This window comes from Acartia tonsa, chromosome 5 (assembly GCF_053477335.1).
Source record: "Acartia tonsa isolate MP-2025a chromosome 5, ASM5347733v1, whole genome shotgun sequence".
Taxonomy (NCBI): domain Eukaryota; kingdom Metazoa; phylum Arthropoda; class Copepoda; order Calanoida; family Acartiidae; genus Acartia; species Acartia tonsa.
Window position 1 is genome coordinate 713,442 of NC_137264.1, and position 23,368 is coordinate 736,809.

Sequence of the window (23,368 nt, forward strand, 5' to 3'; positions counted from 1 at the left end):
TTCTGATCATCGCCGAAAAACGGCAAATAACGGAAACCGCCATTTTCGGCGGTTACGGCGGTAAAATAGCGATTGGCGGCGCAAATTGATATTTTTATCTGTTTATTATTGCTCAAGGATTTACCAAAAAAAATTATAGGTCTCTAGCTGTAATAGAAGCCACGATATTCATGATATATGTCTGTAGTAAAAGCCGGACAAAAATCGGTCATAAAGTCGGTCAGGGAGCGGTCAAACGGTCATAACACCACTTTTCTCAGATGGTCATTGATATTTAAGTATTCACCAAAAAAATTTTAGGTTTCTACCTTATACACAAAAGTCATAATGTAGAAATTAAGATTTATTTATAATTTTTTCTAATTTTTTTTGCTGCCCAACCGACTTTGACCGGACACCACGACCGACACAGACCAGATATCCTAATAAAATTAACTCTTGCCGACGTATAATTACTAAACTTAAAAAGTCATGAAGTTACAGCTCTCCATCTTACCTACAAAAAAAATGAGATTGAAAAAACTAGAGGGGTGAGCCCCCCCCCCCCCCCGATCTGTAAGGGTTAAACACATATAGATAGACATACAACACATACAGGCAGACAGACAGTCATAAAGACAGCCATAAACTGATATACACACTTACAGACAGACGGACATACATACATAAAGACATACTGACAGAGATTAAACATATTCATTAGCCTTGAATTTTATTTGAAACCTTGTTGTATTAATTGTTATGACTGAACAGAGGTATGAACTTGCTGGTGGCTACCACTCATATAAATCCAGGTTTGTTTTAACTAGAGATCTGTAGAGTACAAAAGAAATTCCTATTATTTTTTTCATCATAATAAAAGATCTATTGAGATTTATATCAAAAGTAGATTTTGTCAGATAAAGGGAAAAAATAGTATCTCAGTCTGTACTAGAGCCAGAAGTTAAAATATAAAAGTGCTTGGTTTGGTTTTGCTTTACTTTAGATTAAGGTACATTGGGTAATGGGTATTCTTGCAGGATTTGACACTGCAATTATATTATTATCCCTGGTTATTTCAATTTAATTTTTATAAATTTATGAGAAGGCACCAAATAATTTTCAGGTGAGGAGGTTACTATATCATATGTGCCAGAGTTCTACAATCTTCCCTTGGAACAGAGAGAGCTCAGGAATGCTTTTAAATATTGATTATGTTGACTTTTGTAAAGTGAATTAAATATAAGATGTAAATAATACATTGTAATGGATCCAAGCTTGATTGTTTTTTTTTTGGATTTTTGTTTTGACATTAAGCTAAGTCATACTAAAGAATTTAAATATAGTATTTACTACTGCACTGTCAAGTGTATGAATCAAGGGTAGATCAGAGTCATCTTTTATCCAGCACAATAACATGTAGTAGATGACCAATTCATTGATTGCACAACCTTTGATTAGAGGCCTAACTTTGCATGGTAATAAGTACCACCTGTTTTTTTCTTACTGTAGAGGGTGATTTTTGAAAGACATTGAAAAATAAAATTTAAAAGCTGTTGAAAGATCAGGCTGTTGCGAAGTTACTGGTTCCACTGTACCTGTCTGGCGTGTACCAACAGTTGGGGGGTCAGAGATCAACTTCCTGATATTCTAGCCAGGAAACTTTCAATAGTCAATAGCATGAAACTATCACTACTTATCTTTTGATTTTAGATAGGTGAATGATTAGATGAATATTATACTCTGGGTTTTAGGGAACTATTAACATATATCCTTAACAGGAAACTTTCAACGGTTAATAGTATGATTCTACCCCTACTTATCTTTTGTTTTGTAGATTAATGATAATATAAATACTATAACATGGGTTTTAGGGAACTATGAACATATATCCTTGCCAGGAAACTTTCTATAGCTAATAGCATGAATCATATATCCATACTTGTCTTTTTGTTTAATATATACGACAAAAAATAGGTTTTCAGTTATCTCTAACTGTCAATATTTAATGGCATCTCTTAACTATTCATCCATAGTTTTTGTTAAAGCAATTTGATAAGTGTGAATATCAACCACAATCAACCACTAAACAACCTTCAATATAAAATAGATATATACTGAAAATATTTCAATTACAAGATATTCTTTTCAGGAAACTGTAATTAGTTAATAGTGTAAAATTACAGTCCATCCACTTGTGATGGGTTTTTGAATCTCATTACTATTCACTAAGAATATTTTATTGATATTATCAATTATCCCTCAGAGGTATTAATAAGGAATATAAAAGATTTTTGTTTTGAAAGCAAAGATATTTTGACCATCATCTCTACTTATGACTATGATATTATATGACTATTGAATGTATTAAAAATTCTAAGGATTCCAAATTTTGAACAAGAGTTGTGTTTTGTGGTAAGATGGGGAGATAAGAAAGATATTTGTGATGAAATCAACAGCGCCAGGTTAGTTACTCTTGTCCTTGTTACTGTTTAGCCATTTGTAATAGCAATTGAGAAATAAAAAAGTTTTAGATGGATGTTATGCAACAATTTTTTTATAGATGGACAGCAGAATTTGGACTGAGCTCTGATTGTTTAGAAGTCTCCCAAGAGGCCTTGAACATTCTCTGTGTTGCTCTTAATAAACATGTTAGGTAACATTATTTCTAGTTCTTGTCAAACTTTAATAAAAGTATCTACTGTTTCTATGTATGGTGTTAAGACATTAAAACAAAGGTTGTTTTCAATCAAATGGTTGGTTGTCTGCCAAGCTATCTAAATAACTGAAATAACTGATTTTGCAAAGAGTATACAAACTATCTATATATCTACTTATTTATACGTCTATATATCCTCCCATATTTATTTCTATATATCCTCCAATCTATATTTCTAGCTATCTAACTATCTGTATATCTAGCCCTATATATATCTATCTAACTATCTATCAATTAGGAAGCCACATCTGAACTTTTTGGAGGCTGATGATTTGGTGAAGAGAATGATTATCTGTAAATACCTTGGTTATGACATAAATGAGGTTTTTTGTGTTTTGAATTTTCGAAATAACTAGAATTTTATCAAAAAAACATCCTACAACTTTTATAAAGTAGTGATGATTTGTTTGTTATAAGATCTAACTAATCAAAAAACTGATTGAATTTACCAGCCCTGGATGGTTTTTGGCTATTTTGTTTCTCTGATTTAAACCCTGGAATTAAAATTCAGAGCTGATAGATGTTATGGGTGCTGTAATAACTCTTATTTCTAAGCAATGCTTTTCAAACCCTACGTCCATATGTAATAGATAGCTGTTTTGATTTATTTGGGCATGTTAGAATTGTCATTGTTTATTTTTAAATTTGCATTATAATTCCTTGAACATTTTATCTTATATAATTATCCTATTCATCTTATTTTGTGAATTTAAATTCCTAGGACAACACAGTACAGTATCATACGCGAAGCATATCTAAAATCAAGTCCAAAAATTGTAAGCATACCCTTAAACAGAATACTGTTTATGAGGACTATTAAAAACATAAATAAAAATGCAAGGTAACTGCGATGGAAAAACAAAGAGAGCTGGAAAAAGAAAAAGAACTTGAGTTAAAAATGAATCCGCCAGCCGAAATCAATCCGAAAAAAGGAAAATTCTCAAAATTTATTCCTGCAACATATTAAGAAAATCTTAAAATATTATACTGTTTAAAGTTTGCTATGGTGATTCTTAAGATGATTTGGCATAATATAATGAACGTATAATCTACACATTTACGTCTGAAAAGTTAGGGACACTCCTTGCTGAAAGGGGAATTATAATAGTACCCAAAGTTTTATTGTTACGCGCTTTTATTGGCTGGTTTGGGTAATTTTGTAAAGTTTGTTGGTTAATATATTATTGCAATAAAAGTGATTCTTTAACCACTCAAAAGGAATGGGAAACTAGAATTACCAGGTGACTGAAATACTCAAGATTTACATTAATTACCACTTTTATCCGTTTAAACCAGTTGTTGGACAAATTAAAAAATTGGCGGTGTAGTTTGAGTATTTTAGCTGCTCGATAATCCTAGATTTCCCTTTGAGTGCTTAAAAGTTTCACTATATTAATAATCAATTTGATGGGTTTAATCTACAGATGGGGTAATTTTGTTCATCATCATTGATGAATTATGTATTATGTATCATTCATTGTCTTATACCTAAGATAACATTCACTTATCATTTAAATTGAGAATTATTTGATTATAGAAGTGGATAGATCTGACAAAATTAACCTAGAGGACTGTATTCAAAATCAGGAATAGAAAAAAAGATTATTAATTAACATTCTTTCCAAGTAATATTGGTTCAATTAACTCTCTCCGTGGCTATTTGAGGATAACTTTACAAAGTGTCTCAAAAATCAGCCATGTGACGTCATAAAAATGAGGGAGATGAGAGGAGAAGTGGGAAGAAAAGCCCTAAAGTAGAGATGGATAATCCCTCATTTTTATGACGTCACATGGCTGATTTTTGAGACACTTTGTAAAGTTACTTTTGGGGGAGGTGATATTGGACTGTAAATTACACTGGTACCCAAAGTTTTATAACAATGTTATCTTATTTGTTGTTTTAAAAACTTTGGGTTACTTTTGTTAAATTGTAATTGTAAAATTTCAATTTACAGAAGGGTTTAAATTCTGTTTATCACAATTAGGTGTGAACATCAATTTGTAGTCAATTGTCTTATTCCTTAAAATCCCTGCTCGGACCCATTGCATTAGTTTCTTTAGTAATTCAATTATAATTCGTAATTATAAAGACATTCATAATTTTAACAATTGCTGCTATATCTTCTAGACCCTGACAAAAGTAGTATAAAAAAAGCAGGGAATGTCCTGACCCAAAATCAGACATACATAACTGTGGGCTAGAATTAAATCAAGACAAAAGTAAGTGCCGAGCCCTGGGACCTATGTATGGTGAAAATAGATTTAAAACCATGATGATTCCAGGTAAAACCAAAATATTTCAGCGGGGGCTTTTTGAGAAAATTAGATTTGAAAATTTCAAGTTCAATTTTCACCCCCTAGGAGTTGCCGCATAATCATGTCAAGAAAAGCAAATATTATTTATTTTAAATTTTGAACAACTTTGCTTTTATGAAGTTCTTCTTAAAACCTCTCTATATATGATTTATTTTAGGCTGAATTTTCGTGACCTTTGCAAAGCAAGTGATAAAAATGGCCATTTATTAACTCCCTTCAGGAGTGGTTTTATGAAGAACTTTATGAAAGCAAAGTTGTTCAAAATTTAAAATAAATAATATTTGCTTTTCTTGTCATGATTATGCGGCAACTCCTAGGGGGTGAAAATTGAACTTGAAGTTTTCAAATCTAATTTTCTCAAAAAGCCCCCGCTGAAATATTTTGGTTTTACCTGGAATCATTATGGTTTTATGTCTATTTTCACCATGCATAGGTCCCAGGGCTCGGCACTTACTTTTGTCTTGATTTAATTCTAGCCCACAGTGACATCATTTACATTATCACAGTCACTTTCAGTTAATTGTATCTAAGGAGCGAATTTTCTTGGAAAGGGTTGCTAAAAAAAACCTAGTAATATTCACAGGACCTAATCAGTCCAGTGGTTCTTCAGATCATTAGATATAAAATCACATATAGACATACATCCTTCCGTTCAAGCTATAGTGGCTTAGCCACTAGACTATGATGGGGTATAGTTGTAAACCCTATTTGTACTACCTACTTGGTTTAGAAGTTTTGTGAGATCTTAAAGGACAAACGAACAGACAAACATTATTTTACTTTGTTTCTTATGCTTATAAAATAATCTTTACTCTAAATATTGAAATAGAAGGAAATTGTGAAAATTGGTGAAATTGAAAAAGTTGGAGATAGTGACAACAAACACGAGGAACAAATATTTAATATTAAAAGGGCCAATAAAACAGGAATTATAATATACATAAGTAGCAAAGCACATAGAAACAAGTATTATTCATGGATATTAAGGGATAAGACAATAGAGATGAATTAATGTAAATCCCCAATTAATCATGATATAAAAGATTACCCCTATTGTAAATTCAAGTAATTGGTTAAAAGTTAAAACAACCAAATTAAAATTCAATAAAATTACCCAAAGTTATTGAAACAACGAATAAGAAAACGAAAACTTTGGGTACTAGTTTAGGAAGTATTTTGAGATAAACTATTGTGGTATTCGGCAACCGTGAGCCATGTCTATGGCACCCCTGATCTGGGGTTCGGTGGAGGGTCAATGGCCCTCCCCCGAGTCCTGGGAAAGGGGTCTAGTGACCCCCTCCCTACGTTTAGAATTAATGATTTAAATCTGTCATGTTTATTATGGTTAACTGTATTCTTAATTCTCCCCCACCCTTTCCAGGGATGGGGGAATCATTATTGCCCAAACTGACCATTGTATATGTATTATTTATGCTTTCATGTTATGATTATTTATTCCTATCCATGTAATTATTGTTTGTTGTATATAGCTTCAGTATCTCTTAACCCTTCAATAAAGTGACAACTGAAAATAGATGTTGATCATTATCTAGTGAAAGCTAGAGAAGCGTAGCTTCTCTATAGTAAGGTGTCCACGTCTGTCACACTGCCGTAATCTAATTGAACTCCGGTGTCTGCCATTTATCCTCGGCGGATACCACAACTTTGGTGACAGCTGTGTGAGATTACGGCGAACCACAAGTGTAGAGCAGACGCGCATCTGAGGCTAAGGTACTCCCAGCAGTGAATCTGGCAAAACTGACGCAAGCAACCTGAATTACCCACCCTGGACAGCAAAGTTTAACTCTGCATCCGGCAGTTGTGGAAGCGAAACAGCGAAATCTGACGAATAACCGCGAGCAGCGCTGATATCTAACGGAGAATTGAGCGCCAAAAGGGCTGAAACAGGCCTGCGGACCGGCTGAAACAAGCCAAATACGTGTAGACGGCTGAAAATAGGCCAACTTTACTGCAAGAAATAGCAGGATCCGAACCAGTGGCGCTAGCAGGACGGGACATTCCCTGCCGCCGATAGGCTGAAACATGCCACATAGCTGCAAGCTGCGAGCTAACATACGGGTGTAGTGCACCAGAACAGAGAAAAACTACGTCAACCCCGAGTATCCTGAGAAGCTACAACGCAGCCACCCATCTAGAAAACAGATATTATATCACATTTGCAGGGATTACCACCCTAGTGTGATGGCCAAACAATAGATTTATGAGCAAAGCTTGGCAAACAAATTGTTGTGTTGTGATAAATCTAAGAATAGAACAGGCTTGGATTACTGTGGATTGTGATAACAGCTAAAAATAGAACAGAGTTGGTCAACAAATCTGTTATGCAATTGTGATAAGGACAAAAATAAAAGCTAGATGTAATATAATCAAAACAATCTCAAGCCCACAGCACAACAACAATACACCCCTTATTCCAAGGGAAGGGGAGGGGCCCCTCTCCATTGAAGGCAAATACAATCAGGGTGATATAACAGATAAGCCTAAGATTAAGAAGAAAAGGCCCTATTACACCAGCACACAGTTACCCCCCTCCCTCACAGGGGGAACGGACGGAGTTACCCCCGTCCCCTCACGCGCTTCCCCCTTCCTACCCACACTAGACTAAGTCCGTCTGTAGTGTGGAGCTAGCGATCGGATACACAGAGCGCCATTCACGGGTAGCGCAACAGAGTGCGGAAAATATCATAAATCCAACGGACGAAGCGGACCAATGAGAGAGCGAGCTGAGGGGTGAGAGCGCGTTTTCCCCGTGTGCGCGGATTTGACGGCGCGAACGCGCGTTACAAGGACAGAAGATTCCACGCACACACACACACACACACTCTCACACCAGAGCGGAGCTACTCCATAGCATTTAACAGGGGTATTTTTAGCAAATAAAGAATTGCAAGTTTCTTTCCTCCTAGCTCTAGTGTGATAAGGGAAAACCCAATCAGTTCCTGACAGCAGTTCAGACCCTCAACATCTATCTACCTCAACACCTAACTATTGATAAGTACAGCTAAGTTATATCTTTGCAACTAAACTCCCAACCTAGTGATACAAACAGTGTTGGCTGTTAGGCTAGGAAGCCTCAAGTGACAAACCATTCATTGTAGTACTGTATAACTTTGTGCCCGCCGTTTCACCGTTGACCCAATGGACCAGCATCAAGTCCCAGGAGGTGACCAAGCCCCAGGATGGCTCCAGGATGACCCTCAGCCGGCTCCAGCCGAGTACCGCAAGCTGATGCTGAGCAATCTGCCGGAGTTTAGAGGGCCGCCCAAGCAATCCTGGTCGGCACATATCCGCCGACTGGAGATGTCATGGGCGGCTTACCGCGTGCCACCTCATGATTCCCTCAACCGCCGCAACGCCCTACTACTGTCATTGGTAGGGCAAGCGGCGGAAATGGCGTCCCATCTGTTTGGCGAGGCAGGCCAAGCCTTGACCTACGAACAGGTCAAGACCGAGTGTGAATTGCTATTTCGCCCTGCTTTTGAATCCCAAACGCTTAAACAAGCGTTTAGGGATTACAAGCAACACTCGACAGAACCTATACAAGCGTACATATCAACTAAGTGCGCCTTGTATAGGGACGCCTACAACCATGAGGATCTTGAGTTGTTGGTGGACGAATTAAATCGTGGAATTCGTAACGCCAATGTAAAACGCCTCATGATGAACCATGAAATTGCGAGTGTACCTGAGTACACTCGCAAGGCCATGTTCACCGTGACCATGGTTACTAAGCAGCTGAAGGAAGGTGTGTGCTTAGTGGACTCGACCGACGGGCTGACTGGATCTGCCTGCATCCAGTTGCCCCAATATGACGAGTCGGAGCCAATGGAGATTGGCTCCTTGGCTCCGGGACTCCACCAGATGGGGAAGGTCGCTCCAGATGACAAGGTTCCAGGCCGCTGCTACCGCTGCCAGGGGAGAGGCCACCGAGCTCGAGACTGTCCAACGCCTGTGGAAGTTAGCCTAGAGGAGAGGCGCACCCAGCCACGCCGTGACCGTTCTGCCAAGTGTGAGCGTTGCCACTATGACGGTCACACGGCGGCCGATTGTAGAGCTGACTGGGCCCAGGTAGCCAGCCGCAGGCGCACCGCCGACAAGGGTGCCCCTCCAGGGAAGCCCAGCAGAGTGGCCCATATGGAAGGGAGCGCGCCCCCAGCACCACCACCGCAAGCAGCCGCCCCCAGAGCTGCGGACCGAGCCGATGGGATGCCGCAGTTCGGGACTGTCCCAGCTAGGATCAACGTACTGGGCGGCGCGGCTGAACCCAACCGGGTTGGCCTAGGCTTCAGTCTTAACCATCTGGGGCCAGAGTTGATACAGCCCAACAACATAGCCGAGCCAGAGGTGCTGAGGCCCCAGCCTTTCAGCCTCAACATGATGGAACCTGCCCGACTGAGCCTACCCAGCAAGAGTGGAGGGGCGCTGCCCAGCGTCCCTGAGACGGTGTATGGGGAGGCCCTGGCAGCCGCTGAACGAGAGAGGCAGGAGGTGCTAGCCAGCACCTCTGCATCGATGTATGGGACGCCACCCGGCGTCGCCACCTGGGATGATGGGGGGGTGCTATCCAGCGCCTCCCACCTGGTGCCTGGGGCGACAACCGTCGCCGCCACCGAGATACCTGGATCCTGGAACGAGCCAGCCTCCAACCTGATGTCCGGGGCGACAACCGTCGCCGCCACCGAGAGACCTGAGTCCTGGAACGAGCCAGCGGTCCCGGAGGAAGGGGTGACACCCGTCACCCCCAGCCAGCCAGCGCCACCAGTCTGCAGGGAGAGCCCAGCTACATGCCAGCCAGCGCCACCAGCCTGCAGGGAGAGTCCAGCTACATGCCATCCAGAGCCCTCTACCAGCCAAGGGAACCCAGCTGCTCACCATCAGGATAAGTTGAATTTGTTAAATGTGTTGTATCCAAAATATGGTAAACACCCAGCCTTGCCTGTGCCCCCTGCACCTGAGGCTGGGGAGATTGAAATTTGGGAAAAAAAGGACTTGCCTGTGCCACATGCACCTGAGTTCCTAGGGCAGGGGAGGGCATTGAGTAAGGGCGAGCCTGTGCCACATGCACTTCAGCCCCATGCCACTGGGCATGCCTTGGACCAGGGAAGGGAGCACTTAGGGCTAGGGGAGCCGACACCCAGGCAAGTGCCAGTCGCTTGCCAGTCTGTCATTGGGGAGGGTATCGGGGTGCCTCGGCCGCATACAGATAACGCTCAATGGAAATTTGTATCTAGCCAGGAGCAGCCCAGCCGTGTCCAGCCCCAAGAAGCAGCCGTGACCAGAGCCGGAGATCCCCAGCCGCGTGTACGAGGAAGATGGTTACCTGGAAGCCTCTCCCATTGGTGGATGGTCCTGTGGGGCCTCCTGCTGGCAGCCGTGTGGCCTACAACCAGCTACGTCCTGGTGGGGTGGGACTGTGCCAACCCCACCCATGTCACGTCTTACAATAAAGAAAAGATGTGTGACACGGAGCCCCTACACCAGGAGGTGCCCCTGGGCCATGAAATACACGTCCTGCAGCAAGTCAAGGTGAGGGAAACCACTGGGTTCAGCTGTCAGCTCACCGTGTCCCAGTGGACATTCAGGTGTGGGGTATGGGGTCACCTCAAGGTGACCTCGGTCCCCACCCTCATGAGGCCAACCAAGATAGACCCAGAAGCGTGCCGAGACCTGGCCAGGAACCGAGTATACACGTTGCCAGGCAAGACCCAGCCACTGACGTTCCAGCTGAACCACCCCCTGTTCTTCACCATCGACATGGTGGGCGCCCTCGTCAACAGCCCCGAGGGGGTGGGTTGCGAGGGGGAGGACGTCCACTTTGAGGGCCAGCTATACCGCAATGAATTAGTGCTCCAGGAGCGGCGGCTGCTGGTCAAGGAGGAGACCTACGTGGTGGAGGATGGACGGGTGGAGTCCCAGTCTGACCACCTGACCCTCGAGTGTCCCCATTCTGAGCTGTCCTGTATCACTGGGGAAGCAACCTACGTGTGGGACCACCTGGGAAGAGATTGCCCCTTGAGGCTGATCCGCAGCCTCCAGCCCAGCCTGGTGAGGGATGCATATCTGGTTGACCATCAGGCCCAGTTTTTCATCAACATGACCAACCCCACCTCAATTGTGAACTGCGACTTCGAGGCCCATGCCACCAACCACCCAGCGTTGTTCGTGGCAGCTGACCCAGCCGCGGCTGCGCTGCCCAGAGTGTCGGCCAGGGATGTTGACGTTCCCCTTCAAGCACAGATCCATGCAGGTTATATTGGGTTTACCCTGGAAACGCGCATGAGAAGCACTGCAGCGGAAGAAGTAGCGGCCAACTGCTGGAAGCTCCAGCAACTAGATCCGGCCCACCCGGTGCGTGTCCAGGGGAGCACGTTCTCGGTACTGAGGGGAGACATCCTGCTGCAGCTGACCTGCCAAAGGCACAAGTATGTTGTCCGCGAACACAAGGAGTGTTGGGACAAAGTGCCAGTGGAGCCCACAGGTTTTGTAGACGCTGTGACACGGGTATACAGTGAGCACGCCACCAAGATTCCCTGCTCCTCCACCTACCCCCTGACTGTGCACGCGGAGGAAGGCTGGATAGAGTTAACCCCTGCTCCCAAGAAGAGGCCACCCCCGCTGGATACGCCTAAGCAGTTGTTGACAGAACCCTTAGATGACTTCAGTTCAGGTGGTTTGTATTCGCAGGCTGAGTTGAACGACTGGCAACAACTGCTGGCGTTCCCAGCATACAAGAGTGCCATGCTGACCGGCCTATCCTATGGCTCCTGCGTTCAGCAAGGCAGCTGTTCGGCCACAGGAGACCATGGGATAGTGTCCTACAACATTGACCGACTGGCGGAGGAAGGAGAGGCAGCCCTGGATGTCTGGGCAGGATTTAGACAAGCCATCCACGAGTGGGGAGATGGCGCCGCCATACTGTGCTTGCTGTTGCTGATCCTCAAACTGCTGGGGGACCTAACCATCATTTCTCTGGCAGCAGCACAAGGAGGAGTCCGGGCAGCCCTGAATGCGATATCACAAGTGTTCCTGTACCATCCAGCTTTATATAGGAAAGCGCTGGCTAGAGCCAGGCTCAACCATGCCAAGTCCCGGGACTTTTCAGTGGACTGGGATGCCATTCCCATCGGCAGGGAAGCAGCCGAGGAAATGGTGTCTATGAAATCAACTGACAGCGGGCATGACCGCCCAGGTAGGCCAGGACCGCCCTCTGGCAGACCCCGCGGCCCCTCAGGAGGACAGGCCGCTGCTCAGACAATCAACCTGGCAGCCAGTGCCCCAGCCGCTGCCAACAACAACCCGCAGGCCCCACTGCTGACCGTTCCAGCAACAACTGTGCCACCAGCAAACCTGATACCTGCCGGCGCTGACCAACGTATCCAACCCAAGTCAGCCTCTGCCTTCTATCCCACATTGGGAGCCCATCAACCCTAAGAAGATACTCACCACTAGGATTCCATTGAATCATTATCGTTTGTATATATTTTAGCCCTAAGGAGCGGGCCGAAGGCCTCAACCACTGTCGGAAGTCTGATAGGGAAACCACCTCCCAGCCTTCCGAGGGGAGAGTTGTGGTATTCGGCAACCGTGAGCCATGTCTATGGCACCCCTGATCTGGGGTTCGGTGGAGGGTCAATGGCCCTCCCCCGAGTCCTGGGAAAGGGGTCTAGTGACCCCCTCCCTACGTTTAGAATTAATGATTTAAATCTGTCATGTTTATTATGGTTAACTGTATTCTTAATTCTCCCCCACCCTTTCCAGGGATGGGGGAATCATTATTGCCCAAACTGACCATTGTATATGTATTATTTATGCTTTCATGTTATGATTATTTATTCCTATCCATGTAATTATTGTTTGTTGTATATAGCTTCAGTATCTCTTAACCCTTCAATAAAGTGACAACTGAAAATAGATGTTGATCATTATCTAGTGAAAGCTAGAGAAGCGTAGCTTCTCTATAGTAAGGTGTCCACGTCTGTCACACTGCCGTAATCTAATTGAACTCCGGTGTCTGCCATTTATCCTCGGCGGATACCACACTATTACAGACAGGCAGACGGATGGACTGACTCATTGACGGTTTAAAGTGGCTGTGAATTTGCAAATAACGTTATATATATAGGTAGATAACTAACAATTGAAGATAAATCTTTAAAAATATTGCCTACAAAAATGAAAAATATTTAATTAGATGAAAAACAATTTTCAAATTTTCTAAACAGAACGATACCGTGCTTATCATTATTATGAAAACTGAATAATAAATGCATTAAATACGAACAATTGCAGTGCATTTATAGGGAATTGTATTCAAAATAGATAAAGCATTGTGTATTTTTTTAAATGTCGTTTAAAAGTAACACAACATGATTATCATTTTAATGATAAAAAAAGCAAAAAATAAAATTAGCCGAAGTTCGAAAAGTTAAATGTTTTTTACCGGCACGACATTTTATTACCTCTCTTTCTATCTATCTGTCTCTCTAACCATCTCTCTCTCTCTCTCTCTCTCTCTCTATCTCTCTATCTATCTATCTCTATCTCTCTCTCTCTCTCTCTCTCTCTCTTTCTCTCACTCCTTCTCTCTCTCTACCTAACTCTACCTAGGTTAGTTTTAAATTAAATATTATTTAATGTATAAAAAGATTATCATTCTAATCTTGTAATTTTATATTTAATTTTATTTAATTCACTAGCAACTTTTTTAATAAAAATAAAATAGCCTAAAAACCTTCGCTACAGACAAAAAAAGCTTACCACTTTATAAAATAGGATATTGTTAAATCTTTTTATTAAAAACTCGACATTCTTTCTATTCTGTATTCAGGGAGGAAATGGATATTTAGCTGTTTATTACATTAGTTCCCAAAGTTAATGACATTTTATTCATTGAATAAATAACTCTGGGGACTTTTATTTAATTTTTATTGGTTGGTTCATTACTTTGTGTGTCCAAATGTTTAAACCACTAAATATAGTTTTAAAAAAGTGTAATTTTGTGTATATTTTCCTTTTGGATATCCATTAATTTATCGGCCATTGTCTTATGCCTCCAATTCCCTGGTTTTTATGTAGCAAGTGGGTTCGTGGGTGGGGCGTTAAGTGTGTGTGTGTGTTATACTACGATAGTGTGTGTGGGCGTGTGTGTGGCAAGATAGGTAAGGTATGTGTGTGTGTGTGCGTGTGTGTGTGTGTGTGTGTGACAAATTACAATAACTTTTCATTGGAACAAAAAAAATAATGTTTGTTTTTATGGAAAAACTTTAATAAAATGATTGAATTTTTTGCTGAAGTATATAGCAAATATAATACATTTTTACTTTTTAAACAATTTAATTCTTAAATATCATTCTTTCTATAGATTTAAACACTTTTTCTATTGTCTTTATACCAGCTCAAGCATACCGAAATTCGGTTAATAATTTTTTAAAATAAACCAAACTTTTTCATTACATTTTAAAGAAAGTTTGAAGACAAATATTATTAGAGATGTATTATAAAAATATTTCCTAAGTATTGTTTTTTTTGTTTTTATCTGTGAGCGAAAAAATAGCTTATTATTTCATAATTTAATTCTTGCACAGATTTTAACATTATTTTCATGAGGAAATACTCTTTGCATTTTAAACTGATTTTTTTCTAACTTAGTTGAACTTTTAAGGCATTATACTTTGAAAATTACTTTAAAAATACGAAAAGGTAAACAAAAATGCATTTTGAAAAATTAAATTCGCAATCACTTTAAGTAAGTTATACACTTATTGCTCATTGGTATTGGGAATCCTTATATTAAAGTAACAGGATGTCTGTAGTTTGTTTATCTGTAACAAAGGATCTCCTAACCGATATGGTTCTCATTTACAGGAAATTTCTCATAGGTCCTGTAAAGATTTTTAATTACTTTGAGTGATGTTACCACAACCCTCCCAAGAGGAATCGCCCCTATTAAAAAAATACCTCCGCTCTCAAAAAGATTCCCGACCTAAAACTTTTTTTACCTACTTTTTTCTAATGGGTTATCCAATTCAACTCTCCCCTCTTCGTGTGCCGTTAAAGGAATCTAGGAGGCGTATCCGCTAGTATTTATTAAAAAAATATTCAAAAATTTGTTTTGAATGTAAAGGTGCAAGAAGAAATATCTGAAACATCGAAGCTAATTCAAATATTTCAAAGTAAGTTTTCACGAATCATGGAAAGAAAACGAAGTAGCGGGTTTCGTTGTATTTTCACAGTAGCCTTTCTCCTATTTCTGGCCTCTGTGGGTGGCTCTAACCCTGCAGGGCAATCATGAACATTTACCTAACCTGAAATAACCAAAAGCTACTGTGACAATATGATGAAACCCGCTACTTCGTTTTTTTTCAAAATTGAAAATGTCCGACTGTCTGTAATTGAAAGCGTTGTAAATCTATAATCGTTACAAGAATGTCCGTATGTCCATTCTTAAAACATCTGGATTTTGGAACAATGATTCCTATTACAACAAGGTACATTGTTTTCAGCAGTGATTTTTTATAATCAAGTTGTTTGTGAAAATGTAAGTATGTCCATAAACAGTAACCTGTATTAATACAATTTTGCAACATTTTTACATGCAATTTAATTTAGATGAATATTCTGTTTTTTTAAGTTCTAACACTTTACAAGTGTTAATGTGCATTTGTTCTCACGTTTGATTTTTGAGTTTCACTTTTATGGATGTTGTCATCCTTTAATAATTATTTATCACAGTGTATTATAATAATGTACAATTTTAAGATTAAAACCAGTTTTATTAGCCCCAAGATGCCAAAGGCACTGGGTAACAAAACTGCTTTTAATATTATGAATTACATTATTATATTACTGGAAACCATGATGTAAAACAATACAATACATGATATTTCAGTGTGGCTTAGAACCGGTTCTTATCCTGTGACTATTAATCGGTTTTAAAGCCATACTGGAATAATTGATATTGCAGGTAGCAAGAGCAGAGAGGCCACTCCTGCCAAACAAAATCTCAGGAATCTCCATTTTACCCAGAGTTAACCATGCCAGAGGGGTCATCCAACCTGCAGCTTTAGCAGGGATCTTAAAGGATAAGACAATGGACGCTAAATTGATGTTTATGAAAACAATAAAAGTGTCTGACTATGACGTCAGAAAAAATTAACAATTAACCAATGAGAAGCCAGTATTCACAATGGTAAAATATATAGCGGCCTCTCATTGGTTAATTGTAAATTTTTCTGACGTCATAGCCAGACACTTTTACTGTTTTCGATGTTTATCCCCTATGATGATATATAAATTTCCCCTTCTGTTGTATTAATGGTTGAAATGTTTAACTCATACCTATTAATATTCAATAAGAGTACCCCAAATCTTCAAGCCAACGCAGTTATAATACTTTGGATACCAGTGAAATTGACAGTCCAATAACTTTCAAACTTTTCAACCCGTATTTTTTTTTACCTGTATATTAAGCAATATTATATATCATCATTGCATTGGGAATGTACATCAATTAATCATGTATTGTCTTACCCTTAAACTTTTTAGGCATAACACTATTTTGATACTAAATCTTAATTGGTTACTTCAAACCTGCAATGTTCAAGGTTTTTGAACAGTATTGTTTTGTCTATATGCAAAAGACGTAACATAATTATATATCATCATTGGGTATTAGTGTGGCCCAAATGAAGGTCTAAATCGCTTTTCAATGTGCGCAATGTAAAAATAGGTTATGTATTGTTTGTCGATTTTAGCCCTATAATTGATTTTAAGAAAAAATCTATCGCTATCTCGTCAAATGCATTTTTATTTTCATTCTTTCTTCCCAAATTAATATAACCTTACACCAGATATAAAGCAAAACATTAAATTTTCTGTCTGTTTGTTTACAAACATTGAAATAAAATATTAAAATCACCAGGAATAAACATATGAAGAAAGAAAGTATAAAAATTTATTTATGTACAATTAAAATAATTTGGGAAAGCTAATTCATACTGCAAAATCATGTAAAAAAAAAATAATTAAAGATAAGCCATACTCTTTATTCCTGGTTTAATAAAAAACAATCAAATTATTTTTTGCAATATTAATTTTTTTATTAGTATGCTTTTTTTAAAAGTTGAATATGAGAATACGTTATATGTTACATGTTTTTTTACCTTCATTTAATTTTTTATTCAAATAAATTGTCTCTTTATTGGCGACAATGTCTGTTGAGCCACGAAATTTATTAAAAACACTTTTTCCTATTTTATGTCTTTAACATGTATTTTTTTTTAGAGTTTTTCATAATTTCTCTTCTCATAAGACTAATAGCTACTGTTTTAGTTCAATTTCTTACACAAATTATCAATTTAAATAAAACAATGTTTTTAGACGTTTTTCGGAATTATTCGGCAGGAATGGCGGTTCTGCCTACTTTTTATAATTGCTTCATATTTAAACTCTTGTTACATTATTTTAGGTTGGCAGTTCTTTAATTATTTCTTGTTAAAATCATCAAAATATTCCGTTTTTTGATAAAAAGCTTAAGATTGAAATTTCGAGATCAATTTTCATTGTAGAGAGGTCTAGTTTTTACTAAAAGGTCTACATTTGTGCCGGTAACAACTTCATGTTTTTTTTGGGCCATTCTATTGGGTATTTAGGAAAAATCAATTAATACTCCTTTGAATTGCCTTATCCCTTACAAACATTGGAAACTCTGTCTAAAATATGGATACTACCTCAGACCTATGTCACCAACACTACGCCAAGTTGTCTCTCCACATTCGGATAAAAAGGTAATTTCACTGGTCTTCAAAGTTTTATAAAAATGTTTCCTTTTTCGTTTGCTTAACAACTTAGCGGACTTTTATTAATGTTGCTATTATCATTATATTGAAGTATTTAATTTCTAATCATAAAAAAGAAAATTTAGATTTATAATATAATAAATTTAAGAAAACTCTGTTTTAAAAGAATTCGATTGTGGCGACAAGTTGTGTGTTCAAATACTAAACTAAAATCGTAATCATATTAACCCTTTAGTGATGGTAATGTAAAGAAAAAAATATAATTTAAAAAATCTTTATACAATCATTTAAATTATGAAATATTTACTTTCTTTTAGATAGTAATGCCGGGTGAGGAAAATAGATTTATTGAGAAATAGATATGCATATAGAAAACTAGCCAATAGGGAGATAGTTATATCAAGCCAACTCTAGTTTATATATAAAATGCAAGCAAGCATTAATATTATAACTGATACTTCAAATATATATTTATCCTGGGTTGGATTTATAAAGTAACTGTGGCGTCCACACCAAGGGACTCGAGCCTACAGCTACAGGGGCGAACCTAGCTATGCAAGATTCAATTATCAACCAAAAAGCCTTGGCTTTGCACATAGTTATTCGCAAGCCGCAGCTTGCAATATCATGACAGCTACCCCTTTAACCCTTATTCTTATTTAGCTGTCTGTTTATAATAGAGAGGAGTAAAGCTTCTCTTTAATCAATCCCACAATTGTGTTCTCCATCTCGGAGCTTTGTGTAGTTCTTGGGATGGTTTTAGGATATTTTTTAGAGTGCAATTCTTTTATGCAATATTGATTTTTTAGATTTTACTTTTTTAGGAGAAGAAGGCATCGCTAATGGAAAGAATATCTAACCTTACTCAAGGAAATTTAACTAGAAATAAATGAAAATATTTTATTTTTACTCTTAGCTGTATGTATGTATGTATGTAGCCTTAATTCTCTAAAGTTAGGATTCAGATGAACAAGAAGATTGGAGGTGAGAATCCTTTGACCAATCCTAGATTCTATGTTACATTACAAGCTGACCCGCAATTCTCGTGGAAGCTACTCAATTATTACACCACCATGGCCTAGAGTTTTGGCAGGTGTTCCATATTAAGCCACCCTAATTAATGGCACTCTCATATGAATGAGGAGCATGGAAGAGGGAAAGCACGATTACAGTTGCTTGATAGTCAGGATTCTACCTTCCTACAAATCTCCCTCCTTACAACCTAAGGGCATCACAGGGAAGGTTGCGTGATTATATTCTGACAAATTGCAACAGCATTTGTCATCCAAGTGCAATATCTTTGAGGGGACTTGAACTCGGATTTTCCCAACCAGAGCGTAGTGCGCTAACTTCTACTCTATGGGACACCCTCTACTCTTACCTTACCTCTTTACGTGAACTGCCCTATCCCTGGATTATAAAACCGTTTTCTAGGGAGGGAGGGGACATTGTACACTATTACCCAAAGTTTTATAACTGTGTTATCTTATTTATAAGCAAAAATTATATTTTATCCTCCTTCCCTGTAAAAGTACTTTTTATTTTTAAAACTAAAAAAGGGAGGGTCGAAGTCAAACCCTACTCCCCCCCCTTTTCTCCACCTCAAGTGCCTCTAGAGACCTCGGGAGGGGGGGGCCGGGGGGGGAGTTCTATATAAAGTTAAACTATAAACTTCAGAAGAACCTGTGATAACTAGGCAAAGAGAACAGATAGAGAAGGATATCAAGAACAAAGGAACCTAAAAATTATTTTTAATTTATAATTTTTAAGCAGAAAATCTTATGGATCTAAAGGAATAAGACAATGGCCGATAAATTAATGTACATCCCTAATGATGGCACAAAAAAATTGCCCTTTTTGTAGATTACAATTAGGAATACACATCATAACAAACCAAGCAATCAAAATTCAAGTCCCCAAAATTTTTAAGCCAACGAATTAGAAAACTTTATTTTAAAACTTTGGGGGCAGTTGTGATAAACAGCTCATTGTCGGCTCTCTCTCTCTGTAAATCCAGTAAGGAAGGAGAATTTAAACTGTATAAAATCAAACTGGCATCCAAAAATTACCTATTCCTTGGCTAAAATCAACCTTTTTAGCTGGTTCCCAAAAATTACATATTCATTGGCTTAAAATCTGTAATCACTGGTAATGGACTTTGATTAATTAATTCCAATCTAATATATGCATCAGTGTATGCATATATCACCAAAAAAAACTACCTAGGCCTATTGGTGGAGACCTTTTATGTCTGCTATCAAATTGTTCTCTGCTCTTTTGAAGCGACTTGGCTGTGTCAATATTTCCAAAGATATTGACTGATATTTAGAGACCCCATCGAACCCCCATGAATATACAGTTATATAACCGTAGCCCCCCTCTTTTCAAACTTTTTAACCAATTATTTTCATCTACGAAAGGGGTGATTTTGTTTATGATTATGGGAATTATGAAATAATTTTGTGTGATGTCCAGTTGAAACAAGTTGTGATTCTCTGCAAGACAGGGCCAGGCTGTTCCAACATCAAAATAATTCTCAGCAACCATCTTCAGGAAATTATTGTTTATTATTTCCCTGAAATCCCTTCTCGAAACTGATGACAGTGTCTAAGAAAATGACAACATACTGGCCTACCACTGGTCAATTTAAATGTATACTGCCTATCATTGGTTATTTGTATTGTATGACATCAATATTTTTAAGCAGTTTTTCCTCCCATTCTTAGAAATCAAATTGCGCGGCTTGTGTTAATAGTAGAAAAATGTTACGCATACCGTTAGAATTGTCATAAACTTTAGTTTTTGGAAATATATGTATCTTATTCATGTTATATGTAGTATAGAAGCTACGTTGGAAAATGTGAGAAAGGTTGAAAAGTTTTAAGTATGTTGGGACATTTTACCACGTAGCTACTAAACTATACGTAGGAGAGGAATATTTCATAAACACCCAAAAACTAGAGTTTATGACAATTCTAACGATTTCCATAACATTTTTTTAAAAATAGGTACTATTGAAAAACCGGTTTTTAAGGCATAATTTGTTGAAAATTGCCATGTATTATTTTTATACAAAATGTCCCAACCTAATGACGAAATTAAGATATAAATTATTAATTTCTGTCAATTGCAAGTGGGTTATATTAATCAATACTTTTGTCCTATTAAAAAAAACATTTAAAATTACAAAACCTTAAAAAACTATTTTTACTTATACAGTATGACCGAACGGACAGAAAATGCTCTTTACAAATAAAATCAGAAGACTATTGATTATATTCCATATTAACAATAATATCTTAGAAAATCGCAAGAAAAAACGAAATACTGAAGAAGAAAATAAAAAGTCAAACATTAAAAATGAAATTCTAAAGGCAAAGTTGTTTTAAATTTATCAATTTGAAATTATTCTGTTTTATTTTAATAGATAAATTTATATTATAAGGGGGATTAAATGCCCCTATCCCCCTTCCCAAGGTGAATTATCCCCTCCCCCACAATTTCCAGATTTTAATCACCCCATTCAAATAAATAAAAAGCTTGGACGTCATTTCTCTCTCTTGGAATTAGAGTTTAAAAACTTTGGAAGTATAAAGGACATATTTGGGTTTTGTTCAGGGAGGGAGGAGACCTTGGACTGTAAATAGTATTAGTACCCAAAGTTTTATAAAGAACGTTCTATTATTTATTGTCTTAAACACTTTAAGGACTTTTATCAAATTGTGATTGGCTGGTACAAACTAAACTAATGGGGAATAGTCCCTTTCGTTAAATCGCACCTTAAGGGGCGATTTGTCGTAGTTTTAAAATGGCTTTTTATAGTTTATTTTAGGTTAGATTAGGTTATATTGGGTTAGGTGATTGCCCCACAGGGTTAGGTAATTGGCCCCGCAGGGTTAGAGCCCCCCGCAGGGGCTAAAAATAGGAGAAAACCTACTATAAAAAATACGAAGAATCGCCCCTTAAGGTGCGATGTCACGAAAGGGACTATATCCAACTAATGTTCATTGGAAACTTGCTTAAAAATAACTTTGAAATAAGGATTCAAACAAGAATATAAAAGACATCAAGAAGATAGAAAATGTAGCTAATAACAACACAGAAAATATGAAAAGAACAGAAAATAATAAAGATAGTAATAAAGAGAATGTTAATCATGGTAAAGTTGGTAAGCCAGCAGCTACTCTACCCGAGTACACAGCTCTTAAGGAAAAGAATAAATCAATTCAGGTAAATCAATGAAAGCAATTTTAACATTCATAAGAATTATTTATCGAATTGCATTATAGACAGCTTTCCGTAGATATGAGATTAAAACTAGTTAATATTTCATGATTTTTATTTTAATATTTGTGGAAATTATCTGTAATACGGTGCTGTGCATGATTTTTAAGTATTGCTGAGAACCAGTTCAAATCCAGCGGATATTTATCGGTTTCAAAGCCATACTGAAAAAGCAATTTAGCTAGAGGCAATATACACCTCAAATTAGGATTTCAAATTACCTCTTCTTTAAATCAAAATCAATGATAAAAAAAAACACTTGATGATCTATTAAGGATCTTATAAAAGCATTTTTCAAACTAACGAATGAGAGAACATGTACTTAAAGAATTAAAGCCATTCAAAACTTAATATCAATACTTCTAGGAAAAAATGATGTCACGTGAAGAAAAGTTGAATATTCTCAAGGAGAAAAGTGAACAAAAGGAAAAGATAATAAATATAAAAATATAAATGTAAATATCCAATGATGGTACACAAAATTACCTCTTATGTAGAATACAATTAGTGGTTGAAACGTTAAAACACTCAATTTAATGAGCCAACCGATCAAAATTTAATAAAAGTTCCAAAGGTTGTTAAGCTATCGAAAGAGAAAAAGATATCATTACACTTTGGGGACTTGTGTAATAAATAGCCCTATTTCCCAGCCCTCCCTGGGGACACAGTGTAAGAACAATTCGTTCATATTATTGCTCAGAAAGTGTAAATTTTTTTGGCACAAAAGGGTATAATAAGTAAGCTATAAATTCATATGATTAAGCTCTGCACATTTTGGGATTGAATTAAATGTAAATAAATACAAACAAAAATCACTATATGCTTCAAATTCCAGATGGACAGGCGGAAAATGATGCTGTGAGTATTGGTTTAAAAAATATGACGTAACAAAAAAAATTAGCCAATGAGAGGCCGTTATTGACCAATGGCGGCATGCGTAGTGGACTCTCATTGGCTAATTTTTTTTGTTACGTCATATTTTTTAAACCAATACTCACAGCATCGCGGAAAATTCAAATTATAGAGAAAAAATATGTTAATCTTAATGCATAATAAAAATGACGTCATACTATACAAATGACCAATGATAGGCCAGTATACATTGTAAATTGACCAATGACAAAATGTATACTGACCTATCATTGGACATTTGTATTGTATGTCGTCATTTTTTACTAGTCACTAAGATTTACATAATTTTCCTACAAAGTTTAAAATGTCCGTCTGTCCATCTGTCTGTCTGTCTTGTTAT

General features: G+C 38.0%; 1 protein-coding gene and 1 long non-coding RNA gene across 2 annotated transcripts; both read left to right on the forward strand.

Annotated features, from left to right (window-relative positions):
- Positions 1-698: 698 nt before the first annotated feature.
- On the forward strand, positions 699-3,665 carry LOC145319882 (uncharacterized). Its single transcript, XM_080162288.1, has 7 exons — positions 699-794; positions 1,106-1,168; positions 1,544-1,635; positions 2,359-2,444; positions 2,543-2,635; positions 2,937-3,021; positions 3,540-3,665. The coding sequence occupies exons 1-7, from the start codon at positions 758-760 to the stop codon at positions 3,663-3,665; spliced, it is 582 nt and encodes a 193-aa protein (XP_080018414.1). The 5' UTR covers positions 699-757.
- A 17,474-nt stretch (positions 3,666-21,139) lies between these two features.
- Positions 21,140-22,569, forward strand: LOC145319883 (uncharacterized). The gene is made up of 3 exons (XR_013880051.1): positions 21,140-21,206; positions 21,874-22,062; positions 22,483-22,569. It is a non-coding gene; the product is annotated as an uncharacterized LOC145319883 (long non-coding RNA).
- The last annotated feature ends 799 nt before the right edge of the window (positions 22,570-23,368 follow it).

What these genes read in the sequence shown, in the direction of transcription:
- LOC145319882 (XM_080162288.1), top strand. Translation starts at nt 758, where the DNA reads ATGAACTTGCTGGTGGCTACCACTCATATAAATCCAG. An exon ending in TACCACTCATATAAATCCAG is followed by an intron (nt 795 to 1,105) that starts GTTTGTTTTAAC and finishes AATAATTTTCAG; the next exon opens with GTGAGGAGGTTACTATATCA. An exon ending in TTGGTTATGACATAAATGAG is followed by an intron (nt 3,022 to 3,539) that starts GTTTTTTGTGTT and finishes TAAAAATGCAAG; the next exon opens with GTAACTGCGATGGAAAAACA.